This window comes from Alexandromys fortis, unplaced genomic scaffold (assembly GCF_014885135.2).
Source record: "Alexandromys fortis isolate MF-2015 unplaced genomic scaffold, M_Fortis_MF-2015_v1.1 scaffold_94, whole genome shotgun sequence".
In the NCBI taxonomy this organism is placed as follows: Eukaryota; Metazoa; Chordata; class Mammalia; order Rodentia; family Cricetidae; genus Alexandromys; species Alexandromys fortis.
Genome location: NW_026067979.1, coordinates 470,615 through 495,117, shown reverse-complemented (window position 1 = coordinate 495,117; position 24,503 = coordinate 470,615). Strand labels below are relative to the sequence as shown.

At 40.9% G+C, this 24,503-nt stretch overlaps 1 protein-coding gene across 3 annotated transcripts in view; it reads left to right on the top strand.

The window, feature by feature from the left end:
* Positions 1–23,565, top strand: part of Cep192 (centrosomal protein 192) — a 78,840-nt gene extending 55,275 nt beyond the window's left edge. For 2 of the 3 annotated variants that reach the window (XM_050157847.1, XM_050157845.1), the window contains 15 exons: positions 619–879; positions 1,240–1,355; positions 2,915–3,024; positions 5,080–5,230; positions 8,389–8,579; positions 8,999–9,122; positions 9,905–10,010; positions 10,713–10,917; positions 14,217–14,296; positions 15,070–15,165; positions 18,909–19,028; positions 19,482–19,603; positions 21,917–22,046; positions 22,419–22,477; positions 23,145–23,565. In XM_050157847.1, coding sequence (XP_050013804.1) covers positions 619–879; positions 1,240–1,355; positions 2,915–3,024; positions 5,080–5,230; positions 8,389–8,579; positions 8,999–9,122; positions 9,905–10,010; positions 10,713–10,917; positions 14,217–14,296; positions 15,070–15,165; positions 18,909–19,028; positions 19,482–19,603; positions 21,917–22,046; positions 22,419–22,477; positions 23,145–23,283 — 2,010 coding nt within the window. In that variant the 3' untranslated portion in view covers positions 23,284–23,565. The remainder of the gene's footprint in view (positions 1–618; positions 880–1,239; positions 1,356–2,914; positions 3,025–5,079; positions 5,231–8,388; positions 8,580–8,998; positions 9,123–9,904; positions 10,011–10,712; positions 10,918–14,216; positions 14,297–15,069; positions 15,166–18,908; positions 19,029–19,481; positions 19,604–21,916; positions 22,047–22,418; positions 22,478–23,144) is intronic. The other variant, XM_050157846.1, reaches the window with a different exon arrangement.
* Positions 23,566–24,503: the final 938 nt, after the last annotated feature.

The window sequence follows — 24,503 nt, the reverse complement described above, 5'->3', positions numbered from 1 at the left end:
TTTTTTTCCCTGGCAATTTTGTCTACTTCCCATAGCCAGGAGGATAACTATATGTTTTTCTTTGGGTTCACCTTCTTATTTAGCTTCCTTAGGATCACCAATTATAGACTCCGTGACCTTTATTTATGGCTAGAATCTAATTATGAGTGAGTACATCCCATGTTCATCTTTTTGGGTCTGGGTTACCTCACTCAGGATAGCCTTTGGTATATTTCTTTTACCACACAGCTGACCACGTACTAGTATATCTGTCTTTTTAGGCATTTCAAAGTAAATTACAGTTGTATGCTTCACCTTACAAGTGTATGAAAGCATAGCTATACTAGTTCTTTATTGGTCTTTGGTTAAGCTTGGCTTAAACAACAGGAAATGTTTGTTTTTTAATATAGTCAGAAGGTATGCAGTTCGGCAGTACTGCATATGTAATAGATACAAACAAATGTATAATATAATATGTACTATAATGTATATGGTAGACTAGAGGTTCAGTAATTGCTAACCCCAGGATGCAGACACTAAGACTTCAAGTGTATTAAATCTGTGTTTTCTTCTGACTGTAATACATTGTCTGCTTTCTTATGTAAAAATAATTTTTGATGTGTCTGTGTGTTTTTTTAGATACCTTTGTCTGGATATGGAGGAACAAGTAATCTTATCTTAGAAGATGTTAAAAAATTATCTGACAGTTACTTGGTAACAGTGAATGACTTAATCCCTGGCAAAGAAAGTAAAGTAGTTTTTTCTATTCGTAACACTGGCTCCAGAGCAGCCTTTGTTAAAGCAGTATGTTTTAAAGATTCTCAAAGAAAAGTTTTGCTGGATCCTAAAGTAATGAGGATTTTTCCAGATAAATTTGTGCTTAAGGAAAGAACCCAAGAAGTAAGTATAAAATTTCTTCCCTAAAAAATAGTTATATTTTGATTAGGATTAATTATGCATTTTATGGCCAAGGAGTATGGGCTAGAAGCACTTACCTGGAAGAGCTGTACCTCACCCCCCCCCCACAACCCTCCCTCACACACACAGGGTTTCTCTGGAGCCCTGGCTGTCCTGGAACTGTTGACCAGGCTGGCCTCTATGCAGAGATCTCCCTGCCTCTGCCTTCCAGTGTACTGGTTCTCGTGTCTGTGTTCTACTTAGTATTGCAGAACTGTTCATTCAGAGTGAGATGACTTACTGAAGAAAAATACTGAATATTCATACTCCTGGTTTTCTTTCTTTTTCTTTTTTCTGTATCAGGATATTACTTTAATATACAGCCCGTCACACAGAAAGAATGACAGTAAACCTGCAACAGAACTGTTAACTGTGTACTTCTTTGGTGGTGACGAAATCTCCAGACAGCTGTATAGAAGGTAGATACTTCATTTAGAGCTATTGGGAGCTGTTTAGTGAAAGCAAGGACAGTTGATGGTTTGGAAGTTCTAGAATATACCTCACTATTTATTAGTTAGCTAGGGCAAAGAAATCCATGGGTAAAATTTGTGTGACTCATAAATTGGCAGAGTGTGAGTTAGAAGTACTGGGCAAACACCTGTGCTGTCCTGCATTCTGCTTTCTTTATTGACATGGATTATGCCCCCTTATTTAATCATCATACTTTGCACTAAGACTCTGCTCCTAACATGCTTAAGAATATATCAGATCAGTGTCAGAGTTTAAGAACTACTGAGAGATTATATTATATAAACCTACATGACTAATTTAGAATATTTCTAGGACGGTTATAAATTACTGGAAAAGGTAATTGTGTGTAAAAAGGTAAAAATGTGTAGGATGGGTTGACTTATACTTTCTAAAAATTGGTTTAATATACTGAGTTGAAAAGTTTGGAATACTGCTCTAGGTCAAGTGTGATTAAAAATGGTACATTATTTTATGATAAATTCTGGGTGCTTCTTATAAAATTGAGTTTCTTGAGATAGAGAAGCTAGATGAAGATCATGCTGAGAGCAATAGTTCACTATGTGATTCTTCAAACCTGACTTCTTTGGTTTTTGTTTGTTTTTATTGTTTTGGGACTGGGTCTCTCTACATAGCCCCGGCTATCCTGGAACTCACTGTTAGACCAGGCTGGCTCTGCACCCCTGAGTCTGGGATTACAGGAGTGTGCCAGCAAGCACAACTGAACCTGGCTTCTTTTTTTTTTTTTTAATATTTATTTATTTATTTATTTATTTATTTATTATGTATGCAATATTCTGTCTGTGTGTATGCCTGCAGGCCAGAAGAGGGCACCAGACCCCATTACAGATGGCTGTGAGCCACCATGTGGTTGCTGGGAATTGAACTCAGTACCTTTGGAAGAGCAGACAATGTTCTTAACCTCTGAGCCATCTCTCCAGCCCCTGAACCTGGCTTCTTAATTGTGAAATCAATGATCACATTTCATGTCTCCCTTTCTCTCTACTGAAACAAAAAAATAGTGTATTGTTTCATAACTTGTATTTACCATAAACTTTTAGTACTAAAATTTCCTCTCCATGAACATCTGAGAATTGCAGAGATGTGTAGTTTGTTTTTCATTGCAAAGATCCTTTGGAAGACGCCTATTTCGCTACTTAAATATTTCCCTAAATAGCTTATCATTATTTATGGTTTTTTTCCTCTCACTGAGGCAAGTCTATGACCAAATTGTCACAAATAATGAAAAGATAAGTCCTCAAAAGGATCTGTTCTTTCCTCTCACATTAAAGAGCTCCTGCTTTGATATTACTATTGAACTAACACTAATGATTTCACCACCATTTCAGCTGACTTCCAAAGACAGGTTTGACTCTAAAAAGTACTTGTATTAACTTAAGATATATGCTCTATGTATGAATGTATCATGCTTTTTATGGGGTTTGCCAGATACATTAATGTCTGATTTAGTCCCTTTCTATATAAAGTGAATAAACATCTCTCCTGGCAGAGCCCTGCTGCATAAACCAGGAGCCATAAAGCAGATTCTTCCGGAACATAGTGTGCTCCAAAACATCGACTTTGCTGAAGCATTTCAGGATGAGCTGCTCACAGATGAAGGTAAGAATTGTAACATCCCTGATCATCTGGGTCACTTATCTAGGCATGGGTATGAACAGGAACAAGGTTAGTTTGGATATGGTTCGCTGAATTTGAGCTGTGAGAGCCTGTGACTTTCAGTGTCCTCCATGGGGTGAGAATGGCTTCTTCCTCTCATCCTTGAGGATTTGGAAATCAGAGGGAAGAACTTTGCTTTATAAATATTTTTGGTTTCAGGAAAGCATTTAAATGTCGGTAAAGAGAAGGCTCATGAATGGAAGGAGGATTGGGCCATTATTACACTCCGGTTCATGCTGTTTCAGATTTATTAATTGTCCATCTCAGTGTCTGTGCTACTGGTGTTATATTCAGGAAGTTGCCTACCTCAACTTGATATGCCTTGCTTTGTTGACTCCTATGGAAGGCCTGCCCCTTTCTGACCGGAGGAGGAGAGAATGCGGGAGAATGGAGTGGGGGGGGGGGGGATAGACGGAAGTCGGAGGAGGGAGGAGAAACTGTGGTTAGTATGTAAAAGAAATGCAAAACTTTAATTAAAAAAAGGAAAAAAGTTTGAAGTAACCTAAATGTCCAAGCAGACAGGCCATTAGACAGAGATACGAATTTATGATGAATGTCATTTTAAAAAGGTGTTCATTTATAAAGAAAAAGGCCATTAAAAATTTTTACAGCAAAGTATCATTTTGGCAAAATAATATGTAAATACTTATGTAAATAAACTCATACATAAATATATACATTTAGGTTAAGATCCATCTTTGCTACTTTAGAACATCATCCCTTCCTCAGGAAAGTTCTAGCTAAGAGATAAACTGCAGTTTGCCATGGGCATGCATAGTAAGTAACCTTGCAGCTGTGGCGAAGATGTGACTAAGAAAGCAGGTAGAGTTTGCAATGGTTTGGAAATTGGCATAATTTCACCAGCTGTGATAGTCCACGCGCCTGCCGAGTAGAGAGATAGGCCCCAGCTGTGTGGCACTAGAATGCAGTCCTTACCCATAAAGGGCCGAGAGTCCAGAGGACAGATGGAGGGAAAGTTAAGGTGTGTGATGAGGAGTAGAACACCAGAGTGTGTTTAGGAATGGGAAGGCACAGAGGAAGGGCCAGTTCCTGAGAATGAGCTGACTCATTCTCAAAGTGGAGAAGATGGACCAGGATGAGGAACGATGTTCCAGGGCGACTTAATGTCCAGAAATTCAAGAAATGTGTTGTTTTGGCAAACCCACTAATAAATAATAAACAACTATTCTCACAATTTATAGTCATGGCATAGTTACTATAAATTTAAACTCATGACCTGGCTTGGTGATAGATGAATGTAATGTAAGCATTTGGGAGTGGAGTCAGGAGGGTCAAAGGTACAAGACCAGCACTGGCTGTATGAGATCCTGTTTCAAGAAAAACAACAAATTTATTGTTACTTTTTGATTTCCATTTAAAATATGTAATTTTTAAAGGATGATAGAATGAAATACACTAAAATTTCTTGTATATACACATTTGGACAGTCTAACCTAGAAGATAGTCATGATGTTCCCCCTCTTTAGTTAATCTAGAAATATTTAGTAATGATAGTACTGACTGGTTCCTAGATTTGCTTAACTGTGAAACTTGCCCTTAGCCTTTTCATGCTTCAGATTCCTCCTTTTAAATGTGTACCTTATACCTCCCTCCAGGGGGTCACTCTGAAGTCTAGTTAACCTGAAGAACTCGGCAGTGCCTCACTCACCATGTATGCTTTGTGCCATACATATCTTAAAAAATGTTCATGTTCTAAGGCTCATGGTGTCCCTGAGATAGATGAGTACCTCTTGCTGTTCCAGATAATAGTTGAGGGAGCTAAAGCTCGGAGAGGTTGCAGCAAAGATGATTCTTCACATTAGGTTCATAGTTTGTCAGCTCTGATGTTGAACAGTCTGTACCCGTCAGTGGTATTGATAATTGAGATGCTTCCTACCCCAACCTAAGGGAATAATATGGCTGTGTGTAAATTCATTGTCGTGTTTTCTGCTGTGCTTGTGTGAGGGCTTATGTGTTTCAAAGCATGCTCTTTCGCAGCATTTGATCTTCCTCAGCGGCCTAATGACATTCAGCTCTTTTATGGAAGCATGCGTAAGATTACTCTGTCAGTCATTGGAGAATTCCGAGATTCCGTTTCTAGCAGAGAATTTCTTCAGCCTTCTTCCAGTGCTATGTTGGAATCTAAAAGGTAAAGCAAATACACAGAAATCTTGCATTAGAGTTCATGACTGATTGATTCATACTGCAGTTCATTTTCTCCCCACTATACCATGTTTTTCTCTTATTTTCCCACCTTTTTAACAAATTTTGAAATTATTTAAAGCTCCTGGAAAAGCTCAAAAATAGACAACTTCTGAAAAACCAATACTCAGATTTCCTAGTTCTTAACATATTTATGTGCCATCTCTTTTTTTATAGAAATTTTTGTCTTAATCACATTAAGAGTGAACTGCAGGCACAAGTAACCCTAAGTTGCTAAAGTTAGTCCTATAGTTAAGTATCAGAATTAGAACATTTAACATCAGTACAGTCCATAGTGCATGGACTCTGCCAGAATAAAACCCTTCACAGTCAAACTGGAAGAAGATCCTCTTTTCTCTTGTCTGAAATTCAAGATTGTATTGTATTTTGATGACCTGTGTCCTCAGTAATGAGCAGTCTGTCTGTCCTTCCTTACCATTCACAGATGAGAGAGTATGAATGGATTTTCAGATCAGAACCTCAGAGTCAGAAGAATCCCATAGTTAGGCTTTGCTGGTAATTTGAGATCAGTTACCTGTGGTTCTTCCCAGGTACTTTTTGTATTAGTACCTGTGTTCTAGACCAGTTTTCCACAGATTCTCTGTATTGAGCATATGACAAAAGGAAGCTATTTCAAGCATGAAAGTTCTGTTTTACAGTTTGGTAATTCAATAATTTAAATGATAATTTTCAAAGAGGTATATCCCATAGGCTCATAAATTTCCATTTTTTTTAAACCACCTACAATTTTAAGCAGATGCTACACTAAACATGCTATTACATCATTCTGTAGACAGGGCATTAGCATGCTGCCTCTGAGATTACCAGATCTACCTAAATCATCTCTTTTTTTCTGAGTTTTCCCAGTATAAGTGAGAAAATAGTGTACAGGCCAGCTGCTGACCATTTTCCTACCGTTGATTTTTTTTTCAGTTTGCAAATTCAGCTTTGACACTTTCAGCAGAACACCAAAGAAACAGCGCTGTTTAATTTTTTCCATGTGTCTCACAGGTGGTGGGTGATGCTGACCGGTCGTGGTGTTGTTTTTGTTTTTCACTCTGTAGACCAGGCTGGTCAGACTCACAGATTCACCGAGTGCTGGGGTTAGAAGGAAGCATGTGCCACTGTGCTCAGCAGCAGTAATATTTTTATAACTTGGTTAAAAACAGTATTTTCAAGTGTCTCCACTACCAAGCTAATATATTTTAAACAAATTTCAGGTGTAGTGAATTATTACCAAATTTTTTATATCTGTTGGTAATTGCTGCCCGACTCATCTTATTGCTATCATGGTAGTCAGAGCATTTCTTTTCATTCTGTTCTCTTATATTCTGCAGTTCTCAGTTGGCTGTCCACTGTGAAGGAGACTTTTCTCCTTTGTATGTACTTACTGCTGGCAGGGTGGGCTTGTGTAGTCAGCACGACTCTTGTTCTCTCATCTCATCCTGATTCACTGGTCCTTTGCTGGGCTGAGTGTTTTCTTACTCAGGACTTATCTGACTCTACCCTTCCCAGCTTTATGATTCTCATTTCTCTTAGAAGTGCCTTTGTTTAGAAAATGACATTGAGAACCAGGGAATGCCTTGGATGTGCCCATCCTACCATAGTGGAAGACCTAAGAAATGCATGGATTCATGTGTAAATCCACGTTTCTGTATCTATTTCTCTTCATAAATATGTCAGAAAACATGAGTTTATATAAATGCCCCCAGTTTCTTTCTATAGTATATCTTTCCCACTGTGTTTTTCTCTGACTAATCCATTATTCTCTTTTGCCTTAAGGTTTCACTCAATCTCCCACATTCAACCAATGCTGTTGTATTTTGTCTTCCAAGCCCAGTGCTGCTGTGCACACCCGCTTAGTGTCCCCATGTGTTCAATACCACATCCCAACCCCTGCCAGTAACTCTCCCACCTGCCTGCCCCTCTGTTCTTATTCCTTTGCTTTAGTTCTGATAATTTCAAAGGCATTTAAAGGATTAATTAAATTTAGCAGTTACGTATATCACAGAGTAAGGAAATTATCCTTAGTAAGTAGAAATGCCAAGAACCAGCACTTGTTTCACCTGGTCCTGACTTTCCCAGTGCCTCTCTTGTTTTCTGGTGCTGTGAAATCTGATTCGAAACCAAGGTGATCATGTGCTGGTTAGAAGAGGGGCGGGCTTCCCCTCTGATTTTCTGCTCAGTGCTGATTGGAAATAAAGCTGGAGCCCCACGTGTGGGGCAGAGTTGGGACACTGCACATTAACACTTCAATTATGATTTATGTTTTTGAGATTACAAAGTAAGTTTGACTTAGAATTGTTTTGTAAGGCTTACTAGAAAATAGTGAGAGTCTTCCTAGACTGGATTAGTATTCTTTCCTGTCGCATTTTCCAGAAGACTTTGCCTTTTCAACGGAGTTTGTGTCACTGTTGTGAAACCAGTTATCGTTGTGCAGTTAGAAATATGTTAAAGAATAATTGGTTTTTCTTCTTTTCCCCCTTCTTTCCTTCTTTTCTTTCTTCCTCCCTGGCTCCCTCCTTTTTTTCTTCTTTCTTCTTCCTTCCTTTGATAGGGTCTGACTGTGTAGTCTTGGATGGCCTGGAATGCCTGTGTAGACCAGGATAGCCTCCAGCTCACTGAACACTACCTGTCTTGGGCCTGCAGTGTTGGAATTAAAGGCATGTTCCACCATGCTTAGTGAAATTGTTTTTCTTTCTATTGGGCCATTTTTTCCATGAAATCTTTTAAGACATTTAAGATACAGAAGTCAGGCAGAAAAAAAAAAGGTGGAAATCATTAAATAGTTTGACTAAATGTACTCTTACATTTTTTTTGTTTCAATTCTCTATCTTTTCTCTCCTCTTGTGCTAGGGTCAGACCCCAGGGCGTTGTCACGCTTGGCAAGCACCCTACCCCAGAGCTACAACCCAAACCCTACAAAGTAATTTTATATATAAAATATGGAGACTTCATATTTACTAAAAATTATATGACATCAAACCCTCTTACTTGTATCATAACTATTTCTTTTATGAAGCCCTGATATAAAATATGAAATAATTAGATTTGTTAATATTTTTTATGTCTCTTTCTTTTCTCCTTTTAAATATTTTCCCCCAGTGAATCTGGAACTTCTGGAAAACAAAGTGGCAATGTCTCTTTGGATGTTTTGCCAGTTAAAGGCCCTCAAGGTCCTCCTTTTCCCTCACATATTGCCCACCCAGCTCAGGACACACCAGTCTCTGAAGAAAGTTGGGCTATCCATCCGGAACACTTGATTCTGGTAGCTCCTTCTTCTTGTGATTACCTGGGTAAGGACTTCTCAGAAGTACATTTAGGAGTCAGGGTTTGCATCCCTATAGACCTGACAGTTGATCAGTATTCCATGTAAAGAGCTAGCTCTACCTGCTGCTTATCGATGTAACAGTGATAACTGTTGATTCAGGGCAGGAGCAAATGGTACATACACGTTTCCCAAAGTGAAGTCAGGTGAGGGCATTTTCAGGTTTATCGTCTCTCTAACCTGTTTCTGGGTAGTCAGTGCCTTTGTAGTTTTCAGTAGTTGGTCAAGACCCACTTTAACACAGACTTGAAATTCCTAGAGTTGAACTGTTGAGAAAAGCAAATAAGCTATTATTATATAAGTACATTTACTCAGGATTCAATATTACTGACCTTTGTCTTTTCACTATGGCTAAATGAAATTAACATTATTTTTCTGGTATATTAGGTGACATGGCAAAAACTGGACGTTTCCAGATTATAAATAACTCTGTTAGTGTACTGAAATTTGAGCTATACTGGCCAGCGCATTGCCTGACAGTCACACCACAGCATGGATTTATTACACCGCAGTAAGTATGTTTTTTGTTTTTCTGTGTTGTTATTCAGATGCCATCATGGAGGCTTTCATTTGTTTTGTTTTGTTTTGTTTTGAAGACATGGGATGAGCTAATACAAGGATAGGTACCCAGAGTAGACCTGGTGCAGAGCAGTCAATTCAGGCACACTGACGCTGAGTGCTTGTCTCATTCAGCATGCCCTTGCCAGCTACAGAGAAAAAATAGGGATGGTAGAACAATTATTTTACAGATCGCCCCAGGGATCCCATGGTTAGCTATTAGTAATGGAAAATAACTTTGCTATGCTATTTTTGACAAGTGTGATTTTTTTCATAGACATAAGTCTGATGTCTTCATTTAAACTTCCTGAGAGAAATGTGAGAATGGAGAACATCAGTAACTGACCAGTTAATACCCCTCCCCCACTTTCTCTCCAGTTTACTGGAAAGTTAATTTGATTTGTGCTGTGACTATATCATCCCCAATTATCAAGTGACTCAGTTTGTGTACTATGACTATCTGGAATTGATTCTGAGATGGTGTTTCTAGTCAGTGGTTTGCATTAGAAAGAGTTTCCTTGGGTCTAGGGGTTTGTGCCAGTATAACTTTGTTACCATTGTTGGGTACTGAGGCCAGATGAGCCATAAGAAGAAGATAGGGCGAGAGCTAACCACATTCTGTTTTTTCCAGCCATAGGAAATGATTGGTTATTAGCAGAGCAGCATTCGTAACTTGTCATTAATACTGTAAAAGTGAAGAATATTCTCATTGTTCATTATTATTATTTTTTACAGGAGTAAAATACAAATTCTTGTGAGTCCCAATTCTTCCCTGTCCACAAAGCAGTCAATGTTCCCATGGACTGGTTTGATCTATATACACTGTGATAATGGGCAGAAGGTATGTCTAAATTATTTTTCTGAACAGCATTCAGTTTCATAATCCTTAAGAACTTATACATTGTGGAAGTCAAATGAAGTCCAAGTAGGTTTACTTCTCAGAGCACTTAGTATAGAGTTTTGCCCTTAGTGATCTGAACAGTTTTACTGGGAGACAGGGAGTGGAAAATAAGGACCCAGAAATTACTACTAATTATTTGCTTTAAAATCAAAAAGGAAGAGGGGAGGGAGCCAGGGGAGATGGCACAGTGGGTAAAGCACTTGCTTTCTGAGTTCAGGGCCCCAGAACCTACGTGAAGACAGACTAGGAGTATGCCTCTGCTTACCCTGTGCTCCTACAGCAAGATGTGAGCACTGGCCTCTTAGCTCGTGTACATAGCCACAACAAGAGGCCTTACTTAAAACCAACACCCAAGGTTGTCCCTTGACCTCCTCACGAGTGCTCAGATACATATGCATGTACACGCACACATACCTAAGAACATACATGCAGAGGTAGTGGGAGGAAGGGAGGGAGGGGAAGAAATCTAATGCTGAGAGTGGAAATTGAACCAAAAGATTTACTTCTTTGAGATCTGAATAAACTTTAAAATCTAAATTCATAGGTGTTTCATTTGTTTGGAATTTATTATTATTAAAAAACAGAATGTTCCTTTTAAACTGGTAACTACTTTTGTGTCTTATTCATTTGAATTCATTTCAGAAAATGGTAAAGGTTCAAATTCGAGAAGATTTGACTCAAGAACCTTTACCTCATCTGGCCTCCAGCACGTTTGGAATTCTTGTCCCAGGACCTGAGCCTTCCATTAGTCATTTGACAAAACCAGTAACAAAACTACCTTCCACAAAAGTTGCAATTAGAAGCAAGACAGTGATTTTTCCTCCAACAGAACCTGGTCAAGCCTCAGGTACTGTATCACAAAGTTTGGTCAGACGCCAGTCGCTGCACAGTCTGGTGCTTCACTTTTAATAAACCTGTGCATTTGTTTTGTGTGCTAGGTCTCAAAGCCAGGGCATCAGAGCACACGTTAGTGCTTTCCTGCTGAACTTCCAGCTCCTTGCTGAAAGTTAATCTTGAGTTATTATGTATGAAATTTACTCCTGCTTAAGGAAAAAATTATGGCCGGGCAGTGGTGGTGCACACTTTTAATCCCACCACTCGAGAGGTAGAGGCAGGCAAATCTCTGAGTTTGAGGCCAGCGTGGTCTACAAGACCTAATTCCAGGACAGGCTCCAAAGCCACAGAGAAACCCTGTCTCGAAAAACCAAAATAAATAAATAAAATAAAATAAAATAAAATTATGGAGTCATTGGTAGCCATTTCAATAATGGGACGTAGTAGGAGGATGCTTGTTTGTTTCCCGGCTGCCGGGCAGCTAAGACCCGGAATAACCACACAGAGGCTTTTATTTGCAATACTGCTCGGCCTATTAGCTCTAACTTCTTATTGGCTAGTTATTAATCTGTGTATCATCACGTAAAGTTCCAGCTACATGGTTTCTCCCTAACTCCTCCTTCTTTCTCCCAGCATTCAGTTCAGTTTTTTTCCACCTACCTCTATTCTCTGTGCAGGCCCAAAACAGTTTCTTTATTTTTTTATTTTTTTCGAGACAGGGTTTCTCCGTAGCTTTTTGGTTCCTGTCCTGGAACTAGCTCTTGTAGACCAGGATGGCCTCGAACTCACAGAGATCCGCCTGCCTCTGCCTCCAGAGTGCTGGGATTAAAGGCGTGCGCTACCACTGCCCGGCGACAGTTTCTTTATTAACCAATGGTATTCGCAGCATACAGAGGGGAATCCCACATCACCTCCCCCTTTCCATTTAAATAAAAAGGAAGGTTTTAACTTTAGCATTGTAAAATCACATATAACAAAACAGGTATTAAGCAAGATCACAGTTACAATATTTATATATACTTTATCTTTTATCATAACTAAGGAAAACTATAGCTATCTATTCTTCAACTCCATTAAAGACTCCAGAAGGATATAATATTACCTAAGTAAACAGGAAGTGCATTGTAAGCAACTTCCAAAACTCTAGAGTTGACAAAGGCATCTCTGCCTCCACATCAATGGGATGGATTTGAAAACACTGTCTTAAAATCTGAAGCCTGGGCTCAAATATCTGTGTATTCCTGGTATTTAGGTTTTATTGGGTGGTCATTACTATCCTGTTCCAACCAGGTCTCTCACCTAGTAGCTGAAGAAGAAAGGAGATGGTGTCTTAGGATTTTATTTCTGTGAAGAGACACCATTACCACAGCAACTCTTATAAAGGAAAACATTTAACTAGGGTTGACTTACAGTTTAGAGGATTAGTCCATTATCGCTGTGGCAAGAAGTGTGATGGTGCACAGGCACGCAGGGTGTTGGACAGGTAGCTGAGAGTTCTGCATCCAGAATGGCAGGCAGCAGGAAGAGAGAGTACTGCTGGTTCTGGCTTGGGCTTCTGAAACCAAAAGCCCACCCACAGTGACACACTTCATCCAACAAGGCCAAACTTCCCAATATTGCTACCTCCTATGAGCCTGTGGGTATCATTTTCGTTCCTATCACCACAGTTTAGATGGAGAGACCAAGGCTCTGATCCTGTTTGATTTTGAGATCCTCAACAGGCTGGGTTAACTGCTCAGTTTCCTCATGTGTTAAGGGCCTATTGTAACCATCACCTTCTGGGGCACACTGAGAGTAGATTCAGTCATTCATTTGTTCAGTTGTGTATATAAAGCAATGAACCTGGTCTTTACCATCTAGTTGGTACTCTGCAGTTAATGTCTCTTTATCCTTCTCCTTGCTGATGTTTGCTAAATGGATAGTATTATTGGAGTGTTCTAGAAAGGATTTGGGTCCCTGTCTGACTGAGTCATACAGTACCTTTCATTGACTTTGTTTCCTTCTTTGTAGACTTCTGGACCTTATTATTTACCCCAAAGGCTCACTCTGCTTTGACTCTAAGACCTTTCCTGTCTTTTCCCTGCTTCAGGGATTTCAGTCTAGTCTTTCCAACCTTGTTGATGTCGCCATTGCAGGGTCCACAACCTTCATGGCTTCTACCACTTGGCTTAGGTCCTTTTTTTCTTAGAGTCCTTGATTCCTATAGCCTGTCCTGATGATCATAGCCTCACCCCCCCCCCCTCGACTTTCTGTGCCTTCTTGTTAATCTTTGGTCAAACCTAGATGTCTGGCTGCTTGTGTTCCCACTCCAGCGTCAGGGCATTACTGGCCAAAACCTTACAGGCTTTGCTGACAGATTCATAGTCCCAGATGTCCCTTTATCGTGTGTTCTCACCAGGAGCCCATGTCCCAGCTGTTCCCTGAATCCTCTCACATTTTACAGCTCCCGACTTTGCCTCACACATAGAACAGGCTAAATGAAATCTTTCCGTTTAAGGCTTCTGCTTAAATCTGGGCCCCTCTGCTCTGCTTTCTCAGGACTCTCCCTGCCCCCGTTCTTTGCTCTCACCTTTCTTTTCTCCTTTTTTGTTGGCTCCTTTCAATGGCTCTCTGTGTGTTCTACCATCACAGACACTTCTGGTCTCCACCCCCATCTTTCTCTGCAACTGCCACCTTTCTCAGCACACCCTCTAGTGGAAGGGTCCTGCTCCCAGCCCTCTCCTTCTTGGTTTGGTTAGGTGCCGTCACAACGCCCAGGCAACTTGATCAGAGCTCTCAGAAGAGCTGTTTGCCATGTCTATAGCCTCTTAGGTGGCACTGCCTTTTCCTCCATGGACTTTTCACACTTGGGTGCTGATGCTCCTGGATTTTCCTGTCTCATCCCTTTCAGAATTCCTCGAGACTCTTGTAGCCCAGCTTCTGCAGTTACATCGAAGCCCTGGGCCACTTATACCCTGTTGCCACTCATGTCCTTCCCCCTTCTTTCTGGTCTCCCTGGGTAGTGTGACTGGCGACTGCTGTTGGCTCACGTGATGTGTTCTTAGAGTTGTTGGACCCAGGGCAGAGCCTTCATCTCTAGTCTGACCTTGTGAATCTTTGACACCTGTCTTTCGATTGTATTATAATCTTGTTCTCTTGTTTCAGCCCTTCAGTATCCTTTGCATTATACCTTGAAAAAGAATCCAAAACAGGATATTTGGTTCTCTAGAAAATTCTGTAGTTTCTTCTTGATTTATCAGGTCATAAGGTTTGTCACGGAGCTGCTTGCCACTAGCCTCTCAGGGTACAAATGTGCATTTTTTTTCTTTTCAGAGAACTATCTGGAACTGGAGAACTGTGGCCCCACAGATGTGAAGTGGCACCTGTCATCTTTTGCTCCTCCATATGTCAAGGTCAGTCAGTCATCTAAACTGTGGGCTGTTTCAAACCCCGAATACAAGTGCAGGTTAAGATGTTGGTTGTTTGTGCCCCAGTTGATTCACTTGTGTTTTTCTGTGAGTTAGAATTGTGTGCACCCACACTTTTTCACCAGGTAATTCTGAGAGTCAAAATGGAAAACTTTTTTAAAGTGTAAAACAAACAAAAATGCTTGTTCCATTTAGTTTTCCTGGTTCTGATTTTTAACCTGATATGAATTAGTTTGAGAAATGTTAAGGGTTTTATACTGAGCCCTATGGGTGCACACACTGCTTTCTTTCCATGCACGCCGTGCTCCTGTGTTCACTCATTGCTGTTATGTCTGTCATGTTTCCGCCCATGGGAGCTGCTGTGTATCTGGGTAGAGCTCAGCTGGGGAGAAGGCCCTTCCTTAGGAATGTATTGAGTGTTCCTGACCTGTTAAGAGGGGATTTGTCCTGTCCTCCATAACTATAAGAATGATGGGAGCCGGGCTATGGTGGCACACGCCTTTAATCCCAGCACTCGGGAGGCAGAAGCAGGTGGATCTCTGGGAATTCGAGGCCAGCCTGGTCTACAAGAGCTAGTTCCGGGACCGGCACCAAAGCTACAGAGAAACCCTATCTCGAAAAACCAAAAAAAAAAAAAAAAAAAAAAAAAAAAAAGAATGATGGGATCTTTTTATTAATTTATTGGATCAGGAAATTCTTTATCATTTGAATAATAATTAAATAGCTATTTAATTATATTTTAAATGATTGTTTTCCAGGGAGTTGATGAAACTGGCGATGTTTTTAGAGCAACCTACACAGCATTCAGATGCTCACCCATTTCTGGCACACTAGAAGGCCATGGAATCCAAAAGGTGAGGTTTCGAACTTTTTCATAGACAGCTGGTAAGAATATATTCCACCAGGAATGAATCATGTAACCTGGTCGCCTCAGTTTGTTTCCTTGAGACCAGAGCTGGCCTCAGAGCCATCTGTCCACTGGAGAAAAAGTTTGCTTGGTCCAAGCACATTTCCATTGCATAGTGGTGGGAAGTTACTAGGCAGCATTGAATTTGTTGATAAGGGTTGCAGCAGCTAGTAGTGTTCACAAAAAACTTCACTGATCATGACAATAGTTCTGCCTACCAGCCGTAGCCATCAAAACCCACTGTTCTTCAGAAAAAAATTCAACATGGACAGCATAGTTATCAGTATATTTTCATATATATCCCTTCCAACTGTTGTGAGCTTTTATTATTTTCAAAGTATTTTGAAAATCATTTCTTTTATTTTTGAGATTATAAATACTTGTTTTCTCCTTCCCCTCCTCCCTCCATAACTTCCCATTATTCCTCCTTATTGTCTTGCAAATTCATGACCTCTATTTTCATTATTTGTTACATATATAATCATGCTGAAAACCTTAGCTTGAGATCTGGAGAAAAGGCTCAGCGGTTGGGAGCACTTCCAGAAGCCTCGAGTTTGTTTCTCAGCATCCATGTCAGGTGGCTTGTAACTGCCTGTATCTCCCACTTCAAGGACTCCTACTGAGGTGTCCCGTTGGTGACTGAGAACTCCTACTGACGTGTCCCATTGGTGACTGAGAACTCCTACTGACGTGTCCCATTGGTGACTGAGAACTCCTACTGACGTGTCCCATTGGTGACTGAGAACTCCATGGATACTTATTCCCTGCATTTTGACCATTTGTGAGTTTCTGCATTAACCACCATCCCAAAGAAACTTCTCTGGTGAGGTCTCAGAGCTATACTCAGAGAGTGTAGAGAGCCAAGAATTCTCATTTGTTTATTTATATTTGACTAGAAATGTAAGCTCCATGGTGTTTTTATTTTTTATTGTTGTGTGATTTTCTCCTAGGGAAATGTAAACTAATATACTTTCAGTCAAGATAGTACACTGACAATAAATCAGAGAAACAATTCCATCCAAGTCTAGCCTGGTGAATTGGAGTTACTAAATAGGAATATAGAGTGCCTCTTGGCCAGCTCTGTCATTAAAAATAGCACCAGTAGTGTGTAGTAAACTTTTGAAGTATTGATCAGTGTGGTACAAGGATTGAATGAGGTAATAAACATGGAAGTCTTCAGGGTGTTTATTGAGTGTATGATGTACAGGAATGCTAGCTGTTTTTTTTTTTTCTCTCTTTTTTTTTTTTTTTTTTGAGACAGGATTTCTCTGTGGAACAGCCCTGGCTGTACTGGAACTATCTTTGTAGACCAGGCTAGCCTCGAACTCACAGAGATCTGCCTGCCTCTGCCTCTGCCTTAGAGTGCTGGGATTAAAGGCTTGCACCACCACCACCTGGCCTTGGAGTTTAAGGAGGCAAATGACTCTCCAGTGTTCCAGACAAATTGCCTGTTTACTCTCAGTGTTTTGTACCTGTGCAGGATGTAATTGTTAATGCTTGCCCACTCCTCTTCATTGTGTGTTCAACTCCCTGGACTGGGTGCTCTTGTCTAGGTCTGTTCTTCCTTTCCCTCTAAGCTCTCAGAACCTGGGTTATGATTAGGCTCTGCAAGGCAAGAATGAAGCATTTACATATTTTAATGTTTTAGTCTAGACTCAGAGATACTAACTCATTGGTGACCCCTGTTCTTTGGTAAAGCCAGGCTTTTCAGTACTGACTTTATAAAGCACTACTGTAAAATATTGTCACATTGTTATAGTGAGGTGGTAAGTCCTATCGTCCCAGGCTGTCCAAGAATGGAGAAGACAGACAGTAGAGGGGAATCTGGGGGCCAGAGGAAGCTTTATTTGCCACATGGGAGCAACAACTTAAATGGGAATGTGGAATACAGCCCTGTGTACTACACAAGATACCAGTGCAGGGACTGTCAGCAAGTGTTAAAACTTAAAGCCTTCAGCAGATCTCAGGATGCCAACCAACAGTCATTCCATGCAGAGCAAGTCTGCATGGCCACAGGCCACAGCAGGTCTCTTGTCTTTGGCATGTTTTGAAGGCTGTAAACAGCCGCAAAATATGGATCCCTATTTGAGTCTTGAGGGCTGGGGCAAGAACAAGTCCCCCTACCCGCTGTAGCTGCAGGTTGAATTCTGGAGGGTGGAACATTAGGAGTTCCAGTGAGTTTTCTACTTGACGTAGAAGCTGCCGTTACAGCAAGCCACCAAGTAGCAATCTTCTTTTCTGCCTGCAGAGCAGGCTTAGTGAATTCTGGCTGAAGTGAGGCTCAGAAGTCTTCTTTTCCTTCTCAGGCAGTCTGTCCCATTTATCTGACTCTCTTGAGCTCTCCCTCCCATCAAATCCAGGAGGGGAAACAACTCAAGGGTGTACTCAGTCAGGAGTCTCCATTCCCTGCCACTGGGGTGCTAAGGAAATACATCCTTAGCTGTCAAAAAGGGCACCCCTAGTTTTTTTTTTTTCTTTAGGTGTCGGTGGCTAATGACCTTTTCAGAGAGAGGGGCAGTCTCTTGCTTTTCTACCAGGATCCATTTCTTTGCTGTTGTGGTGAACCTCCTCAGACTGCAGACAGATCTTCACCCCTTGGGTGATGCAGCCTGCTTCCCCATTCCAGCTGCATTTTGAGCTCCTCCTGTCAGTTTTTGTTGAGTAGAGTTTTGCTTTGTTGCTAGTCACCACTGCAGTGACACTGGGATCTCTCACATGTAAGGCTGTCAGTATCGCCTACTGCTTTGGGGGTCCCCGTATGGGTTCAGTGCCATTGGGATTGTGTGTGTGTGTGTGTGTGTGTGTGTGTGTGTGTGTGTGTGTGTGTGTTTCATTCCCTTGCTGCCTTAGCAGCTGTAGGGAAGGAAGCACCTGACTCTTAGAAGGTGGGTGCTCAGTGTGTTGGTTGCTGCGCTCCATCTAGTCAGTTGTGACTGTGGGCTGCCTTTGGACACAGCCTGTGTGAGAAGCAGGGGTTTGTGGTTGCTGCTGTAAAGATCCGGTTGTCTTCACACCCAGGGTTCTTGGGCCCTGGATACTGCTGCAGAGCTCAGATCACTGTTTGGAGCCTTCCTCCTGCTGGCTCTGCCAGGATTACCACATTCAGGTTGTGTACCTAAGCTGTATAAGCAGGACAGCTAGCTCTGACTAGCATTTTGACTTACTGTATGAGCTATTATAACCTAGCACCATTTGCTTTATTGTGCTGGTCACACTAACCTTCCACTGTTCTCATGTCTGAACTGAGAAGGCCTCAGTGATGAGGTTGAAAGAGTAGATTGTTTCCATGGTGGGATTGTCCTCCAAAAAAGCATATTCTGCATATTTGAGGGAAATGTTACATATAGCTTTAAAAGAAATATATTTTAGATATGTTATACTAGTGATAAAGTTGTTCACATCTTTCTTTTAAAAGTATTTTATTAGTTTATGTATGCCTGAGGAGACCAGAAGAGGGCACCAGATCCCCTCTATAAACAAGAGTTATATATGGTGTATTGAACCTGGGTTCTCTACAGGAGTAGCTAGTGCTCTTAATCACTGAGCCATCTTTTTAGCCCTCAAACCCATTTTCTCAGAGGGAGAACTAGCCAGTGTAAATGTATTTGCTATTTCACTTGGTTTACACTAAACTTTAAATTCCTAGTCTGTGTTTAAAGCTGGGGTCTGTGTGTCTCATGTATTTCGTAGGTCTCCATCATGTTTCTGCCCAGAGACGGAGGGGATTACGCCCAGTTTTGGGACGTTGAGTGCCACCCTGCTAACGAGCCTCACATGAAACACACATTGAGATTCCAGCTCTCTGGACAGGTATCGTGAGCAAGTGATTGTCTGTATGAAAAACCCTAAGTGGGAAAAGTCTGAAAATACATGATTTATTCCCTAATATAATTTCATTTTCAGTAATTTGTTGTAGCCTCATATCTTAAGATTCTTGTCAGTCTTTATTACCAGACATTTTTAGTCTTCTTTTTGGGTCTCTTGTCTATACTCCACATGAACTCATGTTTGACTTTATTATGTAAGTTGCTGTCTGTCTGTATGTGTGTGGGGGGGGGCATTTGCACTGGGGGGCAGCAGAACCAAGCACACAGAACAGTTTGCAGTTCAAGGGATTTACTTGTTTTTTTTTTTTTTGTGTGTGTGTGTGTTTTTTTGTGTGTGTGTTTTTTTTTGTTTTTTTAAAGAAAATAATGGAATTTCCATAAGAAAATGTCTTTGTGCTTTTCTCCTTCCACTTCATGATTTTTTTTCTCTGTCCAGAGCATCAGAGCAGAAAATGATCCTGAGGGCTCATGCTCCTCCAGAGATACCCTTATTAAAGTGGATGCTGCAGTCCTGTCCCGGAGGCGTGCTGTGTCTGAGACCTCCACTCATGTACCTGGGTGAGTTTCTGCCAATGTCAGTGAGATATAGGTGTAGCACTAACACACCTCTGTGCTTACAAGAGTCACTTCCAGGGTATCCCTGTGCAGCCCTGTCTGACCTGGAGCTCACAGGGACTTACCTGTCTATGGAATGCCGGGATTAAAGGAGTGCACCACTGTGCCTGGCTTTCATGGACATTTCTGAGGATAAATGCTTTTATTTATTTTTGGATTAAAAATAACTAATTTTTGCGATTTGAGAAATGGCTCAGAGGTTAAGAGCACTAGCTGTTCTTCCAGAGATCCTGAGTTCAATTCTCAGCAACAATGGTGGTTTACAACAACCTATAATGAGATCTGGTGCCCTCTTCTGGTGTACAGGCATGCATGCAGACAGAATACTATATACATAATAAATGTTAAAGAAGAATTTTAAAAACAACCTTGTGTTTCTAAAAAAAAAAAACCTAAAAACTGATTATTACCCCAAATTGCTGGATCATATGATAAGCATGTTTGACTTTAAAACAAGTTGGTAAATAGTTTCCCTCAACGTGTTTGTACTGTTTTATATTCCCATAAGAAGTGTATGAAATATTATGGGACTGGTGAGCTAGCTCAGCAGTCATGAGTACTTGCCGTTCTTGCAGAGAACTAGAGTATAGTTCCCAACTCTCTTGTCAGGTGGTTACAACAGCATATAACTCTAGCAGTAAGTAATCCAGTGCCTCCTCTGGCCTCCTTGGATAAAGTACACACGGGCTCTTGCATATATAGAGAGACATACATATGCACACAAATAAAATAAAATAAATTTTTTTTTTCGAGACAGGGTTTCTCTGTGGTTTTGGAGCCTGTCCTGGAACTAGCTCTGTAGACCAGGCTGGTCTCGAACTCACAGAGATCCACCTGCCTCTGCCTCCCGAGTGCTGGGATTAAAGGCGTGCGCCACCATCGCCCGGTTTAATTTTTATCTATCTATCTATCTATCTATCTATCTATCTATCTATCTATCTCTATCTATCTATCTATCTATCTATCTATCTATCTATCTATCTATCTATCTATTATCTATCTATCTATTTCGAGACAGGGTTTCTCTGTGGCTTTGGAGCCTGTCCTGGAACTAGCTCTGTAGCTCTGTCTTGAACTCACAGAGATCCGCCTGCCTCTGTCTCCCGAGTGCTGGGATTAAAGGCGTGTGCTTTTAATTTAAATTAAATTTTAATTTTAATTTAAAGCATTGCCCGGCTTTAAAATAAAATTCTTAAGAAAGTAGGGTTTGTGTTAGTTTGTTTTGCGCAGGCTAGCCTACATTTGCTGTGTAGCTGAGGATGATGTTAAATTTAAGATTTATGTTATTTTTGAGTATGTGTGCTTGTGTTCTTGGAATCCAGAATAAGGCATCAGATCCCCTAGAACTGGAGTTAATAGGCCATTGTGAATAAACTCAGGTCCTCTCAGAGTAGGAAGTGATGTTAACTACTGATCCATTTCTCTACCCCTGAAAGCACATCCTTTTTCGCTGTCCACCTATCTGCTCACCTCATAGTCTTCAGATTCTGATGATGCTAAAAAATACTAAAAATGGGTCTGGAGAGATTGCTCAGAGGTTAAGAGCACTGACTGCTCTTCCAGAGGTCCTGAGTTCAATTCCCAGCAACCACATGGTGGCTCACAACCATCTATAATGAGACCTGGTGCCCTCTTCTGGCATGTAAGCATACATGGAAGGAATGTTGTATACATAATAAATAAATAAATCTTAAAAAAAATACTAAAGATGGCAGGGAGTGGTGCTGGTCGGTGCCTTGGTCTTATCCCCAAAGTTTTCAAATGGTGTGGGGGGGGGGGGGCTGACAGTCCTGTCTTCACACTGGTAAGTTGGTTATAAGCCCTGAAAATACTGGGAAGTGAACAGGAAAGGTGACAGACAACTAGTACTATGCTGGTGAAATCCAAAGAGAGATTAGAAGGCAGAGTGGCAGAGAGTCAATGTACAGAATCAGGACTGAAACAGATACAGTGCCCCCCAGCTCCATGGGAAAGGCCAGAGAGGTCAGCATCTTTGGACAGTTCAGAATAGCCATGGAAGTATGAGTGGTCCAGGTGACGAGAACTGAAGCAGAAATGGGACGAAGGCACCTTCCCAGTGCCCCTCACCGCACTCCTGGAAGAGCCTCCCCGTGACTTCATTCACATAGACTAGATAAACTCCAGTACAAGTCTCTGAGTTGCAGATGAAATACAGAGCTGCACTGTATAATAAGGTACATGGAAACATTGTTACAAACTGAGTAATTGCCTCTCGTTGTAAACCTGTTCCCAAAGCAGGCAGCTTGACTTGAGTCACCGTGGAGTATATGCCCCAAAGGATGTCTACATGTTCCTGCCAACCAAACTCGGGGAATCTAGGACACTGAAAGTCAATTTGCGGAATAATTCTTTTTTTGCTCATGCAGTAAGTTGAAAATATTTCTGTGGGCTTTCAAAAGGTCATTTCTTAATGATTAGAAATATATAATATTTCAGTTGTGATACATTGATTTTTAAAGTTACTTTAATACTGTATTTGAGAGGAAATTCTTTTGCAGTCCATGATCTTTTATTTGAAAATCAAATTAAAAAATTCTAACCTTTTTTCTTCCATATTCTGCCACACAGACAATTTCTAGATAACATTTACATTAGTTAAACTCTTTAAATGTGTTTCTACTTACACAGCACTCTTTGTCCTGCCTAATATTCAGGCTGAACCTAACTTTATGCAGTTTTACGTATGACAAATACCAAATTTTCCTACTGTCACAAAATGTCTCCTGTTCATTTCCAGCTGAAGTTTTTGAGCCCCAGAGCCCCTTTCTACATCAAACACTCGAAATACTCCTTGAGGTAAGTTTATCAAAAATCATTGTGCTCTCTGAGGGTACCGGACTCCCTTGGCATTGAGGGCAGGAGGGGTCTCCGCTTTGCAGCGTCTCTTCTTCAGCACTGGCAGTGAGGAACTTTCTGCTCATTCTTCACAAGTATCTAAGAAAGTGAAGAATCCTGCCTAGGGTGTCGTTAGTCCCTGGGATCATCACAGAATCCTAGTGTGGGAGGTGTAGGTAAGGAATGTAAGGGTCATGGTCCTTGACTCTACAGCGAGGTTGAGAGCAGCTTGAGCTATGGGAGAACTCTGTCTCAAGGAAACAAAAACCGCAGGCCTCAAGCATTCCAGGCAGACATTCTAGAGTTGTACTATCTCAGCTTTAGATTTTCCTTTCCTTTCTTTCAGCAACTTGCTAAATATTAGCATTAAAAAAAATTAGAAATAGGCTGAGCAGTGATGGCACCTTAATCCTAGCACTCAGAAGGTGAGGCAGGCAGGTCTCTGTGAGTTTGAGGCCAGCCTGAGAGGGAGGTTCTGCAGGGGGAGTTCTAGGGCAGCCAGGACTACACAGAGAACAATCATAGATAGGAATCTGTGCTTCTTGATTCTTCCAGCCTGTGCCAGCCTGTGCCGTAGCAGGTGCCTGCTGGTTGCTGTCACTTCACACCTCCTTTCCTTCTCCCACAGGGCCCGACATTACATCCACATCCCGGTGCACTTCAGACCAGAGTCTGTGGGCAGATTTGAAGCTTTGCTTGTGATCCAGACAGATGAAGGCAAGAGCATTGCTGTTCGTCTAATTGGAGAAGCCCTTGGGAAAAGTTAACTAGAATACATTCTGTGTAAATGACCTGTTATATTTTGGCAATCTCATTTTTCTACACCAAAGTTATGCTATTGTATATATTTTGTATGATAAATTCAATGTATATAAAGTATAAATTTGTTTTAAGGAATTAGTCCCTAACAAAATATCATGTATGTAGCTCACAGCGTTAACATTTACAGGGGAGAAATTCTATTTTTGAATTGATTATGATATTCTGAATAAATACAGCATATGTTTTAATGTGGTGTATTCAGAAATAAACTTGAGTTTTTTACTGAACTTGTCTTTCTGCATGATGCCACCTTATAAAATTTAGAATATAGATTTATCCTATTGTTCCCAAGCTTCAGAGTCTGTTCTGATTTCTCCTCCTCTTTTACAGTTTTCTTTCCCTTAAGACGTTTCTTGTATCTGTTAGCTGGTTGCCGAGACAGAATCTTCTTTTTTGTTTAAACAGAAAAAGGGGAAATGATGGAGGAAGGACATTGGTTAATTATAATAAAGAAAGTGCCTTGGCCCATTTTATTGGTTAGAACATAGGTGGGTGGAGTAAACAGAAGAGAATTCTGGGAGAAAGAAGCTGAGTCAGGGAGTCGCCATGATTCTCCCACTCCAGACAGACGCAGGTTAAGATCTTTCCTGTAAGCCAGCTCGTGGAGCTACACAGAATATTAGAAATGGGTTAGATCAATATGTAAGAGCTAGCCAATAAGAGGCTGGAACTAGCCGGGCCAGGCAGTGTTTAAAAGAATACAGTTTCCGTGTAATTATTTCGGGGCATAATCTAGCCATGTGGGCGGCCGGGTGCCGGGGACGCAGCCCTGCCGCTCCTATTGCTACAGAGTTTCTTTATTAGCCAATGACCTTGCTCCATCATTTCCCCTTTTTCTGTTTAAACAAAAAAAAAAGGAAGGCTTTAACTTAACAGCAAAATTACATATAACAAAACCGTTATCAAGTAAAAATTACAATAATCTATTTCATAACTAAGGAAAACTATAGCTATAACTAACTATTCTTCAACTCCTTCAAAGATTCCAGAAAGATACAATATTACCTAAGCAAACAAGAAATCCAAAGCTCTAGAAATGACAGGGACATCTCGCTGCCTGGACAGTCACCCAAAGTTCCTCGGTACCGTTGGGGCATCCATCTTCGGCCTACAGGCCCATAGTTTCCAGCAGACATTTCCACAAAGCAGGAAATTTCAAAGGCAG